Source organism: Paramisgurnus dabryanus, chromosome 1 (assembly GCF_030506205.2).
Source record: "Paramisgurnus dabryanus chromosome 1, PD_genome_1.1, whole genome shotgun sequence".
In the NCBI taxonomy this organism is placed as follows: Eukaryota; Metazoa; Chordata; class Actinopteri; order Cypriniformes; family Cobitidae; genus Paramisgurnus; species Paramisgurnus dabryanus.
The window spans coordinates 37,107,911-37,130,377 of record NC_133337.1 but is presented as its reverse complement, the minus strand read 5'-3'; the positions used below and the strand labels follow the sequence as shown (position 1 = coordinate 37,130,377).

The window sequence follows — 22,467 nt, the reverse complement described above, 5'->3', positions numbered from 1 at the left end:
TCATTATTAGAAAAAAGTATAAACATACAGTTGTTGTCTTTACTCTATGAAACTGTGTTGTATTCAGCTTTGTGGTCTGTAGCATTTTTGAACACCACTGTATTGCAGTGTGAAATGTGGTTTTGTATGTAAGAAGCTTGTATTTTGCAAAAGGCCATGAGTTTTGCAAACAGTGTCTTGTTTAAGGTTTGGGCAAAAGAGTGATTAATTTGACAAATGGGTTTAGGCCACTACATTACAACTGTAAAGTCTAAGTGAACAAATGAGCTAGAAGTGTTTTCACATGCAAGCACTTGGTGTCTGTAAATAAGTTTAGCATTTTAAATGTCAGTATTTTCCCAATCAAACACAAGAGCTTTATTTTGAATGATGTGGCCATGTAGAGAACTGTTTGTCATTTTGCAAAAACATTGTTTTATCATTTAAATTTACGTTCTTTTTATCATCCTCTACTTGTAAAGTTTAAGATTGTACAGTATAGTTTGTTTATCTGGGGTAGCAGCGGAGTTATGCGTGTGTTTTTTTAATGCTTTATATCATTGCAATGGGGCAGTCCCAACTGGGTCATGAATGGCTGGCGGTAGGTAAAAGTGCATAAAATCTTAGTGTTTTGTTGGCCATCGGCACATAAGTGCATATAATGTAAACAATGTATAGTGAATCATAAGTTATTCAGAGAAAGTGGGATAATGTTTTGTGTGTGTTGCTTGCTCGTGATTCACTTCCCCTGCTGTACGCCTCCAGGAGCTCGGGATTATTCGGAAAGAATCGGTACAGCTGATCTGTCTTTTATAAATCTGATTAAAAGACTCTTTGGATATATGAAGGTAGTAAAACTACTCTACAGGTACTTAAGATTAACATGACATAAGCAGAAACAGCGTGTTGTGACATTTAAAAGATAACAGGATATTAATAACAAAACAGAATCAATGTTTTGCCATATTTGAGGACGAATAGTGAGATTTAGTTTGAATTGACCCTACACGTATCAGTCAGATTAAGTCCAGTAATATCTTCTTGTTTTGAATCTGACTGACAATCTGCTGTTTTGTCTTTTAAAAGTTTCCATGTTGCCATAAAAAAATAAATACAGAAATCCATTTTACTTTAATTTTAGTTTTGGGGGGATTATAAGCCGTGTCTATCCTACTTTCTCCTCATTACAGCCAGATGTCATGTGCTCAACATTTAATGCTAATAATAATTATTTTGTTGTTGTTGTTGTATTACTATTACTATTATTATTATTATTATTATTATTATTATTATGGGGAGACCAACAGAAAGCAATTCATTTAGCAAAGCAAGTGATGCTACTTCCTCTTTCTGTTTTGCAGAAATATCTTTTCCCAGGGTATACCACAATGGTTTGTGCTGAAAGAAAAAATGCAAAGTCTGACAGCTTCACACTTTAAAGAGAGAAGATAAGGCAAAAAAGTGTGAAGTAAGAAACAAGAAACAGTTTATATTCAAAGCTCATTTATGTGCCCTATAATTTCTTTCTATAAACTACAAGTAATCCAGATTACTAAAGATTTTCAAATGAATAATTAGAGAAGTTTAATTTATCTTAACCTCATAAAGTTGTATGTGCAAACACCTTATTATGAACTACAGTTAAGTTTGAAGTAAAAGTGCGCTCTATAGCTGCCAGCATCTTATGACCTTTCGATGTTGTTTGCCTTATGTGTCAGATTATAATAGCAATAGCACCTGCATACCATATGGTGCTGTCAAATGGTGCTATAGTCAACACTTTAGGTTCTACATAGCACCAGACAAGGCTGATATATTGTATAGTGTAGGCCTATAGCATTCAGACACACCAACATAACTTGCATTTGTTCAGGGTAATTTAACTTTCCGCATCATTTTGTACTGTTAAAGTCACAACAGCTACACAAAGCTGAATAAACGTCTTAAACATGAGAGTTACAACCATATGGTAACACGATTGGTAAAATCCTATCATTTAAAGAAAGTCTCATCATACTGCTTGACACTGCATTCTGCTCATTCAAAACACATCAGTTTACTTTATTGTTACTAATTGCTACTTAGAAACTTCATCTTCATCATCACTATGATACATCATCCTCACTTTCATCAACTGGTAGTGCTATCTGTGCTTTATGTTTTCAAAGGTAAAAAAGTATTGACACATCTCCTGCATTAAATCTTGTACAGTATATGTGCTGATATAGATGTGAATTACTGTTTTTATAAATGCATAACAAATCAAGCAAAATGTGAATACCGGTACATTTAGATTTTGTTTCTTTACAAATAAAATACTTGTATTCCAACCAATTATGCATGATATGGTCTTATGTGATTCCATTATGGTACAATGTTGCCTCAAGGGCAAGGTAACATGTTTTTTTTGTCTTATTTTCTAAAATATACAATCATTGATATATAATGTAATATAAAGTTGTTTTTACTTCTTTACATATCAGTGATGGTGACAGTTTTTTTTTCAGGCAATCATCTGCACTGTAAACCGGAATGCTCAAAGTAATTAATTGTATTTAGTACTGTTAACTTAAATCATTACAATTAGTTCAAATTAATTAACATTGTTGAGTATGTAGAACTTTCAGATATTTATGAGTTTGTAAAAATTAAACTTTTTAAGTTAGATGAATACATGTTGTTTTTTAATTTGCACTAACTGTCTCTTTAATGTACTCCAACTTAAAATCCCTCAGTTTAAAGATTTTGCGTCTGACGTCATCCGTGTTCACGTAAGCTGCTTGCGTTGAGTTCTTCTCCTCAAGATTACGGATCGGTCGCTTCATGGGGTGCTGTAAGTCTCACCTTTATACTCAATCAATTCTAAAGGCCATTATGTTATTATGTTTACTTTTCATGTACGTAATTGTGTTTAACAGTTAGATGTGATGTAGATATAATATTTTTAGATGCGTTGTCACATTGTTGCTGTCTTTTGTGAGTAATGTCATATGGCTAGGGAATTTAGTGCCTGCAGTACTGGAAGATTCCAGTAGGGGGCGTGGACAGGTGACTAGGCTCAAGCCGTTAAACAGTGGTTAATGTGAATCGTTGTGCACATGGCTGTTTAAGTGATTAACTGAATATCACGCAATGAGATGTAAATGAGACACATATGTATACTATTAATATGCATTATATTGCATTTGTCAATGCATGTGTTTTAATGAGAGAGAATTGTTGCAATGCGTTTGCTACCTGTTTATTTTTAGATCCTGCTTGCTATTACTGTTTTAATCATGTTTAACAGTGTAAATGTTTCTTTTCAGATTTCAAATAAGATGATAGACTGGGAGTGCAGGGTGTAAAAAGATTCATCGTTCAAGACTCCACCTCCTTAGACACCACAGACTAGAACATAGACACTGCTCAAAAATAAGTCCACTTCCATGTATGTATCATGTTTGCCCCTGCATGTTTCACACATTCGGTGAACTCAAAAGTCACCTGTGTAGAAGCCATGTAACGGATAATTCCTAATAAGTGATGTACTAAATTCTGGCAGCATCATTTTCATGTTCTTAATCTTTTTTGTTCCTTATTTTTTAGCTTGAAGATTCTGAAGTGCACATTGAGAAGGAGCCACTGGAGCAATATACGGTTGTGTGTTACAGCTCTAATGGCCAAATGCATAGTGACCCAGTGAATGTCTCTGTTGTTTTTAAGGACGAATTGGTCACCACCCACAACCAACTTCCAGAGGCCTTTCTTGTCCTGATTGGACTTGCAAAAACATTGGTATTTGTGTCACCACCAGGGGCTGGCTATGTGGACTAAAGCCACGCCCCTTTTCAACTCCCACCTCGAGGAGGTCCCCAAAGCCAACCCAATGACCAGACAAAACACGGGAACAGGTAAGTAAAATTTAAAACAAGCTTTATTTGGTTTAAATATTTAAAAGAACTGGGGAATTGGGGAAAGGGAAAAATTAAAACTAATAGATATCTTCTCCTCCCTCCAGGGAGATTGCAGCCACGGGCAGACAGGGGCAAGGGCAACAGGGGTGCAAACCACCATAAGCCGGAGGAAAAAGGGAAACGTCAGGCTCCGGCCTGGACCCTGCTAACCGTGGCGCCCTCCTTCTTTCCTGGAGGCAGAATAATTTCAGTGTGACTGGTAAGGAGATTTTTCCACTGTCTGTGTACCTTTCCTCGGGTCGGCAGGGGGTCCTCGCCCCGCGTGCCTTTACGTTCCCTGTCGTACGTCCACCCTCGTTCTCCTCGTGCCCCACAGGTGGTCACTGCGACACAAAAGCACTGTTAGCTTGGACTTTGGGTATTCCTCACCGGCTCTGCTGCTTTCAGCTCTCTGGGTAGGTATCACGTTACACAGTCTGTTCTCCAATTGTCCACTCTCGTTTTCCTTTCTCTCCACAGGCGGTCACTAAGACACAAAGACACTGTTACTTGGACTTCGGGTATTTCTCACCGGCTCTGCTGCTCACAGCTCTCTGGGTGGTATCACGTTGCACAGTCTGTTCTCCAATTGTTCACTCTCGTTTTCCTTTCTCTCCACAGGCAGTCACTAAGACACAAAGACACTGTTACTTGGACTTCGGGTATTTCTCACCGGCTCTGCTGCTCACAGCTCTCTGGGTAGGTATCACGTTGCACAGTCTGTTCTCCAATTGTTCACTCTCGTTTTCCTTTCTCTCCACAGGCGGTCACTAAGACACAAAGACACTGTTACTTGGACTTCGAGTATTTCTCACCGGCTCTGCTGCTTACCGCTCTCTGGGTAAGTATGGTTTTTCCTCCGTCGGTCAGCAGAGGGGCGAAGGTCACACACCACCTCACCGGGCCGAGCGCTGCCCTATCTCCACTGCCCATAGGGCGATCGAATCCTGGACAGGGGCGCCCCTTTGTAGAGACCACGGGGGCGGCGGACCCTTTCGCCTCTGACTCTGCGACAAAGACAGACACAGGTAAGTTTGCACCACGAATATTTCCAATACTCTACTCACAGTCTCTGACAGCTCTTGGTCTGCGTCCCTTCGCACTCCAAAACAGCACACTGCGTATGATAGCGGTAAATTCTGAGGTCGTTAGCCTCTCCGTCCTCTGCCCAGTAGACGAATGGATGATGCGGGCCTTCTTCTGACAAGACACACAGCAACCCACAGCAAATACACAGCACCACTCCAACGTGAAAAGCTTATTAATTGCAAAGTCTCACTCACCACACTACAAGTGTACACACAAGGAAACCGCCCGGCATCCTCCACTTCGCTTGGGCTGAGATAAGGGCGATGGAAATATGACCAGAATAATGTTTCGTGCTGTGGCTGCTTAGATTTACGCTCCTACCGGCTCGCCCACCACGCTGTCTTAGGGGTAGGGCCGCCCTCCTCCTGCTGGAGGTTCCCAAAACGATTTCACAGGTTAATTTCTGCAAGTAGCTCCACACCAAAATGTATACTCACAGCGGATAGCCTTTGTTTATGTTGTACAACAAAGTCAATTTTCTTCCTGCTTTGCCCCTTCAAAAGTGCTGGTTAGATCACAGTTCCGTTTACCCATAAGATTTTCCTTTCTACTCTAGCAGGTCCACCGCAGACTTCAACGAGAGAGAGAGAAATGGAGAGAGAAATATAGACAGCCACCACGTCTAGCAACGAGCACAGCTCCGTTCCTCAGCACACACTTCTGCTTAACTGCGATCTAACTGTGCTTTTTATACTTCCCCATGTACTCTAGTTGTCCAATTACCCGGCGATCTCTTTAACTATGCACAGCTGTAAACAATCGGCTGATTACAGCCTTCGCAAAGCTGCCGGATGTCCGGTGTTCCTGTTCTCCGGTCTGGACGGAAACATCCGGGCGGAACCAAAACTTCCTCAACTTTTGGTTCCGCCCTGAAAGATCGTCACCTTGTGACATTTGTGCAAAAAACTTTTGCTTGGCATGGAAGATGGGAAACTGTCTCCTCGCCTGCAAACCTTAAAGAACAAGTTGATGTGAAGCATAACTTGTACTACCTCAGCACACACAAAAGACAAAAAGAGTAACTTAAATGTTATCTAACTGATGTTACTTTGATTTTTTTTACTTGTATCTACTTAGTTCTTATTGACAAGTTATTGTATTAACAAACCGGTTCAGTTTAAGAAATTGTCATGTTTAATGCAACTGTGTGGTGTTAATATATGAAGTTGGCTGTTAAGCATTCCTTGCTCATTTCTCATTTTATAAAATGCTGTTAAACAGTTTGAGCCTGTTAAAAGGTATGTTGTGTTGCTAAGAGAATTTAATTTTTGACTGAAAAATATGAAATGCTGTTAAACAGTTATGTTACCTTGAACCCATTAAAAGAGTAACTTTACTTTTGTGGGTTGCTAAACAGACTTTAATTTTTGACTGCAGATTGTATCACATTTGTAAATTTAAGAGAGATGTTTATTGCAACTGTCTCATGCTAGTTTAAATGTATGAAATTTGCTGTGGAGCAATCCTTTTGTGAAATAAATTGCCAAAATTTTATTACACATGTCATGTGTTTCTGTGAAATTGCTGAAGCATTTTGATCAAGATTTTAGAAGTTGATTTAACTTGATATAGAACATAAATAATTTGCTTTGCAAGAACTCAAATAGAAAAGTATAGTAAATGACACACATGATTTGCAAGCACTCAAGATACACAAGTTTAGATAATGAAATATTTGAGGTTCAAGAACTCAAAATACACAAGTTTAGATAATGAAATATTTGAGGTTCAAGAACTCAAAATACACAAGTTTAGTAAATTAAATGTTTGAGTTGCAAGAACTCAAAATATAACTGTGTAGTAATTAAAATGTTTGATATGCAAGAACTCAAAATATAACTCTGTAGTAATTAAAATGTTTGATATGCAAAAACTCAAAATATAACTGTGTAGTAATTAAAATGTTTGTGTTAACTTACTTAGTACTTTCAGTTAGGTCCAATTAACATAAATGAGAACCAGAAACTCTAAACTTATAAGTTCTGCATAATTAAAATCAGGATCATCAAAACTCAAAAGATTTGAGGCAACTGATTACCTCAAATTTTTTGAGTATTTCCAACTTATTCGGGTTTACAGTGTGGGTAAGATTTCACGCAACAACCAATAAAAAGCATATCCTCGTTCGCTTTATTTATGCTGCCAATAATTTAAGACTGTTATTCTTACAAGAACTAATTTGTTAAACACATTCAAATTATAAATAAAACGTAATATGTGGTAACCTCCTGCTGTCATGCTGAAACAAATAAATTAAAAGCCTGGCTCTTATAGACGCCTGTCTCTTTTAGACGCCTGGTGTGACGATAAGTTTGGGAAAATAAAAGCCCGGGCTATTATTTGAAGTTTTACGGTTTTTATATAGGAACAAATCTGATGAAATTACCAAATGTTTATTTGTTGTTTACTGTGTGTCATCTTTTTTAAAATTCAAAGTCTCATATTCAGACACTGGAGCAGAGAGCTGAAGAGAAGCATATGTGCCTGCATCATTGTAAACCTGAAAACAAAAACAATCTCAAACATCATCATCACTTTCATTATCATCTACTATAGTAAAACATCACTAACTCACCTTCAGCTTGCTGCTCAATCTGGAAGAAAGTAAATCAAGTTATTAAAACCCAGCAGAACACAGTATCACTAACTACTGTAAATCTTTATCTATTTAAATTGATTATTATATCAGTCACTTACTGTCTAATTCTGTAAAGTGCAAATCCAACAGTCACAGCACACAGGATAAGAATCAGTGTTAAGATGATCAGGAGTGGAATAAAAGTCTGTTGACAATCTAAAATCACACAACATGCACATGGAAGAGAAACATAAATATATGTCAAAGTAATACAAGAGAAAAAAAAATCTCTACACTGCAGTGCCAAAGTACTATATGACCTTGTTTTTATTGTATAGTGGTCCTGTTAGCGGAAGAGCATGATAAGGGCATTGGTTCGGGGAATGCACAGTAATAAAATGCACTGTTAGCTGATTTTGATAAAAATCAAAATGGCAGGCTGAATAAGACGTATTAGTTAGCAACACTGGCCTGCTGCACTGTAAAGTAAACAAAGCATCTCTTTATCTTTTTTTTTTGTCTGTGAGTTGCACACCAATGCACATTCTATTAATAACATACATTTTTATTATATTTATTTATTACATATTTTTATATTACTTTGGCAAATTTTATGTATGTTAACATTTAAACAATGATAAAACATATCAACAAGTAAAACTAAAAATTTTGAGTAGACTATTTCAAAAAGTAGCCCTCCAGATTGTTTTATCCGTTGTGGTAGCCCTTGCTCTCAAAAAAGACCCCGCTCTAAAATGCTTGATTCTGATTGGTCAGTCGCAACATTTCATGGTAGGTTATTGCGAGATAACAACTGCATGAAACTAATAACACATGCTAACCCAGATGCTGCAAATAATTTTGACAGGAACAGTTTAATATTAAAACTGCAAGCAGTGATGGAAGGGCCCTCGCACACATGACACCGCCACGCTGTGGCATAAGAATTAAAGGGAACAGTAGTAAATACGCATTTAAGCATGTAAACATAGGTGAACTATTTAAAAGTGTAGTATAATGTGCCACATTTCCTGTTGCTAATTACAAATTACAGCGAGGTAGCATCGTGTAAGATAGCATGAGAGAGAGAGAGAGAGAGAGAGAGAGAGAGAGTGAGTGAGTGAGTGAGTGAGTGAGTGAGTGAGTGAGTGAGTGAGTGAGTGAGTGAGTGAGTGAGTACATGTAAATATTGGCACGTAGATGTGTTCAGTCCAGGACTCTTATTGATCATGTAAAATGTAGGGCAGATCTGACTTTGAATAATCAGTGTAAAACATGGTACTTCTTGTTGCCAGAAGGTAGCGCTATGGCCATAAGTGACTATTGGCATGTAGATGTGTTCAGTCCTGGACTCTTGTCAATTATGTAAAGTTTGGGACAGATCAGACATTGCATAATCATTGTAAAAATGTCACTTCCTGTTGCCAGCTGGTGGCGCTGTAACTATAAGTGACTATTGGCGTGTAGATGTGTTCAGTCCAGGACTCTTATCAATCATGTGGAGTTTGTGACTGATCAGACATTGCATAATTAGTGTAAACATGTCACTTCCTGTTGCCAGCTGGTGGCGCTATGACCATAAGTGACTATTGACATGAAGATGTGTTCAGTTAAGGACTCTTATCACTCATGTGAAGTTTGGAACAAATCTGACATTGCATAATCATTGTTAACATGTCACTTCCTGTTGCCAGCTGGTGGCGCTATAACTATAAGTGACTATTGACATGAAGATGTGTTCAGTTCAGGACTCTTAGCAATCATGTGAAGTAGAGCCCGACCGATTTATCGTTTTGCCGATTTTATCGGCCGATATGAGCCTGTCGCAGATATATCTGTATCGCCGTATAAGCCGCAGATATGAAGCCGATATGAACGTTCCTTACAGAAGACATTAAATGCTTTTGAAAGATGTAAGTACTTGTTTGTCCAGCAGAGTCCGCCCTACTGGTTGCTAATGGTGACCCAGGTCACTCACTGTAGTGACACCAGCCAACCCCCCTTCACTTCAGTCAGTCTCTCAGTTCAGGTGGAGGCAGCCACGCGGTTTCTTCTCAACATTTTACACCTGGTATTAAGACGCGCTTTGGTCGATTGGATTATAAGTGTGCGAGAAAGACACATTCCGGTTTACATTTGGTGTTTTTAATCCGTCTCTTTTGTCCACTTGCGAGTTGTTTAAAACGCAAGCGGAAGAAATGACGCGAGGCGGAGAAAGGACGCGCTTTAACTGACGCGCAGTCTGTGGGAGTACAGCTGCTTGTGCTGTTACTGAACATGCTCATTTCAAAGCAATTGATTAAATAAGCTCGCGCAACTTTACACCCTTGCTAAATTAAAGAGGCGGAGAGCAGACGCTTTAGTTTTATAAAAGTTTAAAGTCCCGGCAGAACACTGTGGGTTCGTGTTATAAAAACTTTGTGCAGTACATTAAACATAAGCCTACATCATTATGTTGTCAGCAAGTCAAGCATTGTCGTCTTAACGGTAAGTTTCTAATTCATTTGTGAAGTACATAACTTATTGTAAAGCTAATAAACAATGACTTTATAAGTTTCCATTTTCAAAATAAGCCCAATATAACATTATTCTCGTCAAAACTGACAATCATTTAAGTTATATGTATATTGTTTTGTTTGTGTTTTAAAGTTATTTATAATTAGTCAAGTTTACTGTTTTGTGCACTTATATTAGAATCATTTTGGATAATAAAGTTTATTGTTAACTTGTAAAGCACACCTGCCTATATTACATATCTTTGTCACGTCATTTTAAGTGTTTGATCACCACATTTGTGAGTGATCATTGCAAAAAAAGTATTTATATATAGTATATTCTGTTAATGTATATAGTGTATTATATGTACAATAGCCTGCTGTAGTATAATATAATGTAGTATATGTGTACTGTACTATAATATACACATAAAGAATATCGGCCGATATATCGTTATCTGTCTTTTTTTTACCCTAATATCTGTATCGGCATCGGCCCCAAAAAATGCATATCGGTCGGGCTCTAATGTGAAGTTTGGGACAAATCCGACATTGCATTATCATTGTAAACATGTTACTTCCTGTTACCAGCTGGTGGCGCTATGACCATAACTGACTATTGGCATCATAAGTGACTGTAGATGTGTTCAGTCCAGGACTCTTATTAATCATGTGAAGTTAGGGAAAGATCGGACATTGCATAATCAGTGTAAACATGTCACTTCCTGTTGCCAGCTGGTGGCACTATGACCATAAGTGACTATTGACATGTAGATGTGTTTAGTCCAGGACCCTTATTAATCATGTGAAGTTTGGGACAGATCAGACATTGCATAATCATTGTAAACATGTCACTTCCTGTTGCCAGCTGGTGGCGCTATAACCATAAGTGACTATGGACATGTAGATTTGTTCAGGTCAGGACTCTTAGCAATCATGTGAAGTTTGGGACAGATCAGACATTGCATAATCATTGTAAACATGTCACTTCCTGTTGCCAGCTGGTGGCGCTATAACCATAAGTGACTATTGACATGTAGATGTGTTCAGGTCAGGACTCTTAGAAATCATGTGAAATTTGGGACAGATCGGACATTGTATGCATGAGTTCCAGCAACTTCCTGTTTCATGGGAAAACATCAAACTTTGTCAGGCCAGAACCGACACAAATTTTTACGTAGAGTCAAATCCTTCGCAATTTAGCATCACAAAGGCCTTAAGATGACACTCACCAAATATGAAGATGATCCTACGAAAACTGTAGGAGGAGTTAGTTAAAGTATGACGCCTGGAAATGACAAAAACTGCGCCCAAATCACAAAAATAACTCTGAATAGCTGACTTCCTGTTTGGTTTACGGCTTCGCTCCAAGATACTTTTTTGTAGGTCTTGTCATGCTAAAGAAGCGTACCAAATTTCGTAATTGTACGTTAAACACAGTCCGAGGGCTGCTTCGTTGAAAATTTGTAGGTGGCGCCATAGAGCCATTTTCCCACGCCTAATTCCAAAGCCCACACCACACTTAAATTTTCACCACTCTTGACATCTGTGCAAAATTTCATGAGTTTTCGAGTATGTTTAGTTCCCCTAAAGTCCTGCTGAAGTAGGAGAAGAAAAAGAAAAACTCCTTGAAGAACAATAGGGTCCTCACACCCCGGTGTGCGAACAATACGGTCCTCACACCCCGGTGTGCTCGGGCCCTAATTATACAACAGTTAAATATAAATATGTCTTTTATATATGACATTATATTTACAAATGATTAACCCAAATTTGAATGTCTTGTCTTTGTAGTTTTTCGTCGCATCCTGTAGGGAACCTACCCAATTATTCTTTTATTTATTTGCTTGTGATACCTGCTTTAATGTAAGAATCATGCATGTTATTGTCACAGGGTGACGTTTTCCATGGGCGGAACCAAAAATTGGGAAGATTGGTTCCGCCCGACGATGGGTTCCGCCCGACGATGGGTTCCGCCCGGAAGGCTAACCGCAAACACCGGATCTTCCGGTGTTTTCAGAGAAGCAAATCAGACCGCATTGAGTACAGGTGTGGGTAATAAACAAAGCGATTGGCGATTGGCTACTGAAGAGAAGAGAAAGAGTATAAGAGGAGGTTTAGAAGTACAAACGGTGTGCTTTTCTCTGCCTTTGTTGTACTGTGTGTGGTTGGGCAAATCGATCCGGTGTGGATTAAGTAGAAAGCTGGCTACAGTCCTTATAGGAAGAAACAGAGGTTGTAATCGACTGGGTGAAGGAAGTAACAACGATACGAGTACTGGGATGAGTATATGAGAAATGTTATTGTTGCAATACGGATGTGTTTTCATGTGAGGGCGTCTTTGGACCTGTACCATTGAGGATTACTCACCAGAGCTAGCGTCTTTGACGATCGAGAGCGGCGGACAGGCTGCAACAGGAATAAAGACCAGCAGAGTGTTATCAGCAATATGTGAGTAGTAGTTTCTGTTTGTACTATGAAGAATTGAGAAGAGAGTATTGCCTGACGTGTGTTGTGAGCTCGTTGAACAGTTGCGGCCCCACCGTGGAGAGGAGAGTGGGCGAGCCGGGGAGTGATACCGAAAGCCCAGTTAGGAAACTAGCACGGGAAAGCATTGCCACCGCATGTGAGTAATTCCAATACGTTGTTTTAAGCAATATTGAAGAAGGTCTATTACCTAACGTATGTTGTGAGTCTAACACGCAGAGTTGTGGCCCCACTGTGGAGAGAGGCGTGGGCGAGCCAGAGAGTAATATTGGTAAACAACGCATGAAGCCAGCCTTGTGAAGTATTGTCCTTTCATGCGAGTAAACACCCGCTACTGTAATACGTGGTATTAAGGAGGATATATTGCTGAATGGGTGTAGTGAGTTGAATGAACAGATCAGTGGCCCCACTGTGAAGAGGAACGTGGGCGAGCCGGGAAATTCAACTAGGAGTAACACAGGAGGTCTGACGTCTACATTTAGGTACTTTCTCCTCTATTGAGAACAACGCCCAACCAGCCCCACGAGGGATCCGGGACGAGTTTGGCTGAGTCCTTAGTTCACATAAATTGTGTGGAGTGCCGTGGGTGAGTCTTTGTCTTCATTGTGTGTGTGTGTGTACACTTAAAGCTTGCAGTGTAGTGCTGTGCTTGTGATGACAGAAGCCGCTTCGAGTCCAGAGGAATCGTGAGGGGATTACAACACGTTGAGGCTAGAGAACCTTGAGGTAAAGACCGTTGCAAATGAGACTTCCTGTATACGAGCGACAGCCTCTTTCTGACTGAAAAAAAAGGGCAGTGGTGAAACATACCCGCAAACCAGTGTGAGTAAACCAGTTGTAAATATTGTTCTGGACCGAGGGTCATTGCTATAAACGTCTGCATGAAATAACCATCTTATGTGTGGAGCCTCTTCGAGAGTTCGCCCCTGTTCAGTACCCCTGGAACCGTCAAGGAGGGGGAGCTAGGGAAGTGTCGGCTCTGCACGGTTATACCCGACGCCCTCCCGATATCTAAGGAGCCTCAGGTAGGCTGTGTGTTACTTTAGCCTTTCTGGAGGCCTGTAAATCGAAGGTACACTGTGTAAAAATTATTGCCCTGTAAGTCCACTGCCCCAGAGTGAACGTTGTGTGAAATAACCATTGTGGTTGAGGAAGAAAGTAAAGTCCCAGTCTTGTGTAAACTTACCTCTGCTTAAAGCACGACCCCGAGGAAGAAAGTAAAGTACCAGTCTTGTGTATAACTTACCTCTGCTTACAGCACGACCCCGAGGAAGAAAGTAAAGTACCAGTCTTGTGTATAACTTACCTCTGCTTACAGCACGACCCAGAGGAAGAAAGTAAAGTCCCAGTCTTGTGAATAACTTACCTCTGCTTACAGCACGACCCCGAGGAAGAAAGTAAAGTCCCAGTCTTGTGTATTACTTACCTCTGTTACAGCACGACCCAGAGGAAGAAAGTAAAGTCCCAGTCTTGTGTATTACTTACCTCTGTTACAGCACGACCCTGAGGAAGGAAGTAAAGTACCAGTCTTGTGTATAACTTATATGAACACGATTCGAATCCACCACCGAGACCCTAAAGGGCGAGAGAGAGAAGAGCATCAGACACCGAGAAGACATTGGAGGGTCGAGTGTACCACCATCAGCCCTTGCAAGATCTAGTGTAAGGTAGCGATACATTGTTGGATCAAACCATTGATTGTGTCTCTCGTGTATTCTGCCTCCAGGAAAGCGGAGGGTGCCACGGGTTCAAGAAAGCCATAGTAAAGGAGCCCTGTCCCTTCGCCCTACACGGAACCTACTCCAGGAGGGTAGAAGAAGAAGCCAGTTTTAACCTACCCTTCCCCCCTTAACATTTTAAATAATTTAAATAAAGATATTTTTTAATATACTTTCACACTCTGTCTGTCTGGTCATTGGGGTGGCTTTGGGACCTCCTCGAGGTGGAAACTAGGAAGGGGTGTGGCTTGTTACACCTACGGTCCGCCCCGACCTGTGACATTATGCCTTTAAAGAACGTGTAGCACACCGGTAGTATTCTACTTTTTGAAACCAGAAGACATATAATGTTTAATCTGTTATGGTTTTCAAATATTCGGTTTGTTTAATGTTAAAAGGACTAATAGATGGGAAAGTAAATAATATATTTCCAAACTATTTTACATTTTGGTTAAAAATTAAATAAATATTCTGTACACTGTATGCATCTCTGATATTTTTTAGCAAATAAAAACACGGTTTTGTGTGAGTTTGAGATTCCTTACGTATCATCTCCTGAGGACTGGCAACCAGTTGAATCTGTTGACTGGCATTGCCGTGAGTGTTGTTGATGACACACTGTAGAGTGTCTGCGTGTGTAAGTGACTGATGGAGAGAAATGAAGCTCCTCAAGTCTGTGCTGCTCAATCGCTCTTCACTGATGAATGTGTTTGTAGAGTTACTGACAGGACGTCCTGATAGAAACCAATCCACTTTAGGAGAGGGATTCCCATGAGCCTCACACAAACACACAGTTACATCAGTTCTGTTACAGCTGAAGAGAGAGATTTTGGTTGCATCTGAAAGTGAGGGAGAAAGATCAATAATATGCTGCTTTGTGCTTTTGAATTTTTGTGCTCTAGCTGGAAAAATTACAGTTAAAGGGGCCATGAAACGGAAGTAGCTATTGCCTTATTTTCTATGTGGTGAGGTATATCCAAGTGAAACTGACTTCTGAAATGAAATAAGGCAGGGCTGGGTTTGAATTTGTCCATTGAGTTCTAATTGGATTGTTTGATGGGTCGTGTGGCTAATTGCTAATCGCAGTGATCTTCTCCCGGACCCCACTCACCTGCCATACCATATGACCGGAATTAAATAGAGATCGTTTTGATGAAGGAAGGGAAATGTGCTTTTTTTATTATGAGGGCACATGATTTTTTTTAAATGATAAAGCTCACTGATAATTTATTTGTAAAAAAAAATACCACAATAATTAAATTTTTTTTTTTTCATAGCGACTTTAATACTTACACTGAATGTCCAGCAACGCTGATGTGTTTTGAGTACCATGATGGTTTTTGACTTGACAGTAGTAGCGTCCTGTGTGTGTACGATCAGCCACATTGAAGGTGAGATTATATCCAGTCTGCAGCTCCTCCAGCTGTCCTCCATTCTCTCTGTACCAGGTGTAGTTGAACACTGCTGGATTTCCATCACTGCTGCATATCAAAGTCACTGAACTGCCCTCCAGTACAGAGTTAGATGGAAACACAAACACTGATGTGTTTTTAGGAGCATCTGAGGGAAAAACAAATTCAGGGCATCACTATGTACAGTGATCTACAATATGATCATCAAGTTTAAAGTGCTTTACTCTTACACTGAACACGTAATGTGGTGTTGCTCTGTGCTGTTGTGTTCCTCTGATGTAGCTGGTAGGTTATAGTGCAGATGAAAGTGACTCCATGTTGAAGGTGAGTAGCAGTGAAGTTCAGATCAGAGATGATCTCAGTTTGATTCTGTTGATCCAGCTGTAGTCTGCTGCTCTCATTGAGGTGGAGTCTGTCAGTGGAGCTCCATGTGAGAGTTGGTGGAGAAGAGGAGCAGAGAGTCTTAGCAGAGCAGCGCAGACACATAGAGCTCCCCTCTAACACCTCCTCATGAACCTTAACCTCCATCTGATCCTTAAACATCTGCACTGTGGGACTGGGGGGAGAGTCTGAAATGCACACAAATATATTTGCAGAAGGTCACAATGAAATTTTATTGTTCTCTTGGATTTTCATTTATTACTCAAGCTAATCTTTCTTTATTTATTATTTCATAGGCAAAAAACAATTTTATTTTACAGTACTTTTTACAGTTTGGCAATAACATTAAATTTCAGTCATGTCACTCACCGATCACATCTATTGAAACAAATTTCCATCTAAAGGTCATTTTCAGTGGACCATTACCCTCAATCCTGAAGTAAAATGTACCTTCATGATTTGAAGTAACGTCATAAAAGGTGGTTGTACAGTTCTTGTCTTTTAATTTTCCAATTATTTTCCCTTTAAAAGGGAGATTGGGGTTGCTGGAGTTAAACACAATATTGCTGTTGTCTGTATGTCCATCTTTATACCACACTCCTGCAGCACTGTCAGTGAGATATTTGTCATATGTGTTATTAATATCAAATGTGCAGTTTATGGTCACACAGGATCCACTCAGAGCTTCAATCTTCTCTGGCAGACTGATGCTCCAATCTCCACACCAAACACCTACAATACAAACATGATGAGAAGTACAAACTAACATACTGTATAGTGTAAAGCATTTAAACACACCAACATAATTAACATAAATTAACCATAACACAACCATAGCATAACACAACCATAACCTGCATGTATTTTGATTATTTAAGCATTTCTTTATAAATGATACAAACCTCTTAGTATATATTTTGTAAAAAATTACAATCATTCAATTGCAGTCAAATCTACCTCACATAAAATACATTTGTGCATTTTAATTTAATAAATATTGTTGTAATATTGTTTATTCTAAATGATATCCAAGTTTCATAGTTACAATATTTTTATGTAATTGTAATATTTAATATGTATTTTTTTACACCAACATAGGCTAGATTTAGCACTTGAATTTACAGCTACTCTCGGTCGTCTCACTGATGTTTTAATAGCACAATAAACATGTCACACTTTTTTGTTAGTGAAAAGCATTTATGCTAAAAAAATTAAGATAAACCAACCTTGTAACAAAAAAATTAAAAGAATGAGTTTGTCCATCTCTTCATTAAAATAAGATCAGTCCTTTGGAGAAACACACACCTGTATGCAATAAATTAACAAATGCTTATTATATATTAAACCTCACAACGTAACTCATCACTTTGAATTTATACTGAACAAATACAAATGTCATAACAACATTGCAAGCATCCAGCAGGTCAACAAGTTTAAGTTAAACAATGCAAAACTATTTACTTTTAACTATCTTACCAGAAATGTGAAAATTGGTGTAGGCTAAACCAATGTAGTATTTGTGCTGAAACCAGATTGTTAAAATGTCTCATTCATGGCTCCAGTAGATTCTGGACTGAAGCAACTGCTGATGAATTTGAATCATGTGAAGCTGTACGGTGTGATGTCAGTGCTACAGATATCAGATCAGTACTAATCCTGTACTTCCTGCATCATCTTAAACACACATTCTGTTCAAAAGTAAATGTTAAGGTAAATAATTGTCAAATACATAAATGCATTCACTTCAACAAACATATACTTCAGTCCCTTATTTAAAAATATTTTACACAACTGTGATTTTTATATTATTTTGGGGAATTTTCCCCACTTTAAATATTTGCTTTAAATCAAAGTTGATGTTGTGGTTCTCTGTAACTGAATTACTTTTTTGTAAACATTATATAAAACAGCAAAGACTGGACACAGGATCTTATTTATGTATTTTCCCATAATTGTTCATTTCCTCTTTTGTCTTTACAACTTTTCATCAACATTTCACTATCAAAACATTGTATTTTCATTGTTTTCAACTCCTCTTCCTCTTTACTCAGAGGTATTCCTCTTACTGACACTCCTCTAGCAACATATAATAACTTACTGTAGACAAATACCTCTGCCTCTCAGGTTGTTTCCATCCATTGTAAAAACACCACACACCATACTTTCAGCTGGTTTATATTGCGTACAACTGGTTTAAAAAAAAATTAGAAAAAAGTATAAACAATCTTTAGTTGTTGTCTTTACTCTATGAAACTGTGTTGTAGTTGTATTCAGCTTTGTGGCGTGTAGCATTTTTAACCACCACTGTATTGCAGTGTGAAATGTGGTTTTGTATGTAAGAAGCTTGTGTTTTGCAAAAAAGACCATGAGTTTTGCAAATAGTGTCTAACTACCTAAACTTGTTTAAGGTTTTGCCAAAAGAGTGATTGATTGACAAATGGGTTTAGGCCACTACATTATAACTGTAATGTCTAAGTTAACAAATGAGCTAAAAGTGTTTTCACATGCAAGCACTTGGTGTCTGTAAATAAGTTTAGCATTTTAAATGTCAGTTTTTTTCCAATGTAACACAAGAGCTTTATTTTGAATGATGTGGCCATGTAGAGAACTGTGTTTAGCATTTTGCAAAAACTTTATTTTATCATTTAAATTTATGTTCTTTTTTATCATCCCCTACATGTCAAGTTTAAGTTTGTACAGTATAGTTTGTTTATCTGGGGTAGCAGCGTAGTTATACGTTTTTTTATGCTTGATATCATTGCAATAAAAATGGGTCATACCCAACCGGGTCATGAATCACAGGCGGTAAGTAAAAGTGCATTAAATCTCAGTGTTTTGTTGACCATCGACACATAAGTGCATATAATGTAAATGATGTGTAGTGAATCATAAGTTATCCAGAGAAAGTGGGATAATGTTTTGTGTGTGTTGCTTGCTCGTGATTCACTTCCCCTGCTGTACGCCTACAGGAGCTCGGGTTTATTCAGAAAGAATCGGTACAGCTGATCTGTCTTTTATAAATCTGATAAAAAGAATCTTTTGATGAAGGTAGTAAAACTACTCTACTTAAGATTTACATGAAATAAGCAGAAACAGCGTAGTATGTGACATTTAAAAGATTATAGGATATTAATAACAAAACAGAATCAATGTTTTGTCATACTGTATTTGAGGACAATTAGTGAGATTTTGTTTGAATTGACCCTATCAGTCAGATTAAGTCCAGTAACATCTTCTGGTTTTGGATCTGACTGAAAATCTGCAGTTTTGTCTTTTAAAGTTTCCATGTTCCCATAAAAAGTCATTTTACTTTAACTTTAGTTTTTTTTTGGGGGGGGGGGGGGATAAGCCGTGTCTATCCTACTTTATCCTCATTACAGCCAGATGCCATGTGCTGAACATTTAATGCCAATAATTATTATTTTGTATTATTATTATTATTATTATTATTATTATTATTATTAGGAGGAGGAAGAGGAGGATGAAAAACAACAGAAAGCAATTCATTTAGCAAAGCAAGTGATGCTACTTCCTCTTTCTGTTTTGCAGAAATATCTTGTCCCAGGGTATACCACAATGGTTTGTGCTAAAAGAAAAAAATGCAATGTCTGACAGCTTCACACTTTAAGGAGAGAAGATAAGGCAAAAGGTGTGAAGTAAGAAACAAGAAACCGTTTATATTCAAAGCTCATTAATGTGCCCTATAATTTATTTATATAAACTAAAGTAATACAGATAGACAAGATTACTAAAGTTATTCAAATGAAAAATGAGAGAAGTTTAATGTATCTTAACCTCATAATCAGTTGTATGTGCAAGCAGCTTATTGTGACCTACAGTTTTAAGAAAAGGTGCCATTTAGATGCTAGCATCTTATTATGACCATTTCAATGTTGTTTGCCTTATGTGTCAGATTATATAGCTTAAGGTTCTACATAGCACCAGACAAGGCTGATATACTGTATAGTGTAGGCCTATAGCATTCAGACACACCAACATTCAAGATTTTAGAGTTTTATTTGTCACATACACAGTTATATACAGAACATACAACCATGGAGAGTGCAAATAACAAAAATAAATATGTGGATAACAGAAGTACAGAAGTATAATGTGCAAGCAGCATTATACCGAGTAGTTTCGTGGTAACAACAAGAACATAAAGTGCAGTATGATATCAGTATGTGGAGTTTGTTTATACTGAAGTGAAGCGAAGTCACGTGTTGTTAGTGACAGCATTCAGGAGTCTGATGGCCTGTGGGAAGAAACTCCTCCTGAGTCTCTCAGTTTTGGCCATGAGCCTTAGGAAGCGTTTCCCAGATGGCAGCCGGGTGAAGTGAGGGTTAGCCGGGTGATAAGTGTCCTTGATTATTTTTGTAGCTCTACCTTTGCATTGTTTGATGTAGATGTCCTGCAGAGATGGGAGAGCTGACACTGAGATGCGCTCGGACAAGCGCACCACTCTGTCTTTGCAGGACTTTGCGGTCCTGGCTGGTGCTGTTACCGTATCACGCTGTGATGCACTGAGACAGTACACTTTCTATCGCCCCTAAATAGAAAGTTCTCAGAATAGCTGGTGAGACCCTGAATTTCCTCAGCTGGCGCAGGTGGTACAGTCTTTGCCTGGCCTTTTTCACCTGTGGCTGGATGTGTGCAGTCCAGGTCAGGTCCTCTGAGATGTTTACACCCAGGTACTTGAAGCTGCTCACTCTCTCTACTGGTGTCCCGCTGATCATAAGAGGGGAGTATGACTGTTGCTGTCTCTTCCTGAAGTCCACAATCAGTTCTTTGGTCTTGCTAGCATTCAGAAAGAGACAGTTGTCCTGGTACCATGATGTCAGTTGCTCCAGAGCTGTGTGTGGACAAACAGTCATGTGTGTAGAGAGAGTAGAGCAGGGGACTGAGGACACAGCCCTGTGGAGCCCCCACACTCAGAGTGATGGAGGTGAAGGTGAACTGGCCTACTCTCACCACCTGAGGTCTGCCAGTGAGGAAATCTTCAATCCAGTGACAGAGAAAAGAGTTCAGGCCGAGATCCAGGAGTTTGGTGATTAGCTTAATGGGAACTATGGTGTTAAACGCTGAGCTATAATCAATAAATAGCAGTCTTACATAGTTCCCACTCTTGCTGTCGATGTGAGTGAGGAAGGAGTGGAGGACGTGAGAGATGGCATCTTCAGTCGATCTATTGGGACGATAGGCAAACTGAAGAGGGTCCAAAGTATCAGGAATGGAGGAGCAAATGTTGTTTTTGATGAGTCTCTCAAAGACCTTCATGACTATAGATGTGAGAGCCACTGGATGATAGTGATTTAGGCAAGAGGGTTTACTGTTCTTAGGGATAGGGATGATGGTGGATTTTTTGAAAGAGATTGGGACCACAGATGTAGCAAGGGACTCATTAAAGATGGATGTGAAGAGCCCAGCGAGCTGATCAGCACAGGACCGCAGAACACGGACTGAAACACCATCCGGCCCAGCAGCTTTCCTAACATCCACATGCTTGAGTGCCCTCCGAACCTCATCCTCCGAGACGGTGATTGTTGCTGCTCTGAGTGATTCTCTCTGACGCGTCACTCAGCGTTAAGTGAGTGTAAAAAGAGTTTAACTCATTCACAAGCAACGGATCAGCTCTCACCTCTGCCGAGTATTTTTATTCAAAAGCACAGATGGTCCTCAGTCCCTGCCACATCCGCCGGGAGTCGTTAAGCTGGAAATGAGACTCCATGCAATCCCTATAACGGAGCTTTGCGGCTTTAACGGCGTGTCGGATATCATAACAGGACGTTTTGTAGTCCCTCATTTCCCCCGATAGTAGACCGGCATTGAATGCGGCAGTGCGTGTGTTTACTGCAGCGCGGATTGAACTGTCCACCCATGGTTTCTGATTAGAGAATGTTGTTATTGTTATTGTTTGTGTGGCTTGCTCTTTCAGTGTGTTGATGAAGCAGAGCGCCACATCCGTGAACTCGCTCATGTCAGATGAACTCGCCCGGAACATGTACCAGGCGACGTCATCGAGAGCTGCCTGTAGCGTGATCTCTGAATGTGGTGACCACCATTTAACTACCCTCCTCACCGGGGGTTCCTGAACGAGCCTTTGTTTGTATTCAGGTGTGGGGAAAATGGCTGCATGGTCCGATTTACCAAAGGCTGGTAGAGATGCATAACTTGCATTTGTTGAGGTAGTTTTACTTTCCATATCATTTTGTATTGTTAAAAGTCACAACGGCTACACAAAGCTGAATAAACGTCTTAAACATGAGTGTTACAACCATATAATAACATGATTGATAAAATCCTATCATTTAAACCAAGTCTTATCATACCTGCAAAACACATCAGTTTACTTTACTGTTACTTATTGCTACTTCATCATCATGGTACATTATC

General features: G+C 39.2%; 1 protein-coding gene and 1 long non-coding RNA gene across 2 annotated transcripts; one reads left to right on the top strand and one right to left on the bottom strand.

Moving 5' to 3' along the window:
* The first annotated feature begins 2,679 nt into the window (after nucleotides 1–2,679).
* On the top strand, nucleotides 2,680–3,717 carry LOC141282954 (uncharacterized). The gene is made up of 3 exons (XR_012337867.1): nucleotides 2,680–2,812; nucleotides 3,288–3,409; nucleotides 3,568–3,717. It is a non-coding gene; the product is annotated as an uncharacterized lncRNA (long non-coding RNA).
* A 3,582-nt stretch (nucleotides 3,718–7,299) lies between these two features.
* On the bottom strand, nucleotides 7,300–17,657 carry LOC135750503 (sialic acid-binding Ig-like lectin 14). The gene is made up of 9 exons (XM_073813842.1): nucleotides 17,551–17,657; nucleotides 17,301–17,379; nucleotides 16,444–16,806; nucleotides 15,924–16,262; nucleotides 15,575–15,841; nucleotides 14,827–15,120; nucleotides 7,701–7,797; nucleotides 7,579–7,597; nucleotides 7,300–7,503 (listed from the first exon to the last, which is right to left on the bottom strand). Exons 2-9 carry the CDS (start codon nucleotides 17,335–17,337, stop codon nucleotides 7,408–7,410), a joined length of 1,512 nt encoding a protein of 503 aa, XP_073669943.1. The 5' UTR covers nucleotides 17,338–17,379; nucleotides 17,551–17,657; the 3' UTR covers nucleotides 7,300–7,407.
* Nucleotides 17,658–22,467: the final 4,810 nt, after the last annotated feature.

Excerpts from the sequence above, each read along its gene's own strand:
- LOC135750503 (XM_073813842.1), bottom strand. The coding sequence starts at position 17,337 with ATGGACAAACTCATTCTTTTAATTTTTTTGTTACAAG. Across the intron at positions 16,807-17,300 it reads TTTAATTTTTTTGTTACAAG|GTGTTTGGTGTGGAGATTGG; the intron begins GTTGGTTTATCT and ends TTTGTATTGTAG. Across the intron at positions 15,121-15,574 it reads AGCGTTGCTGGACATTCAGT|ATGCAACCAAAATCTCTCTC; the intron begins GTAAGTATTAAA and ends CCTCACTTTCAG.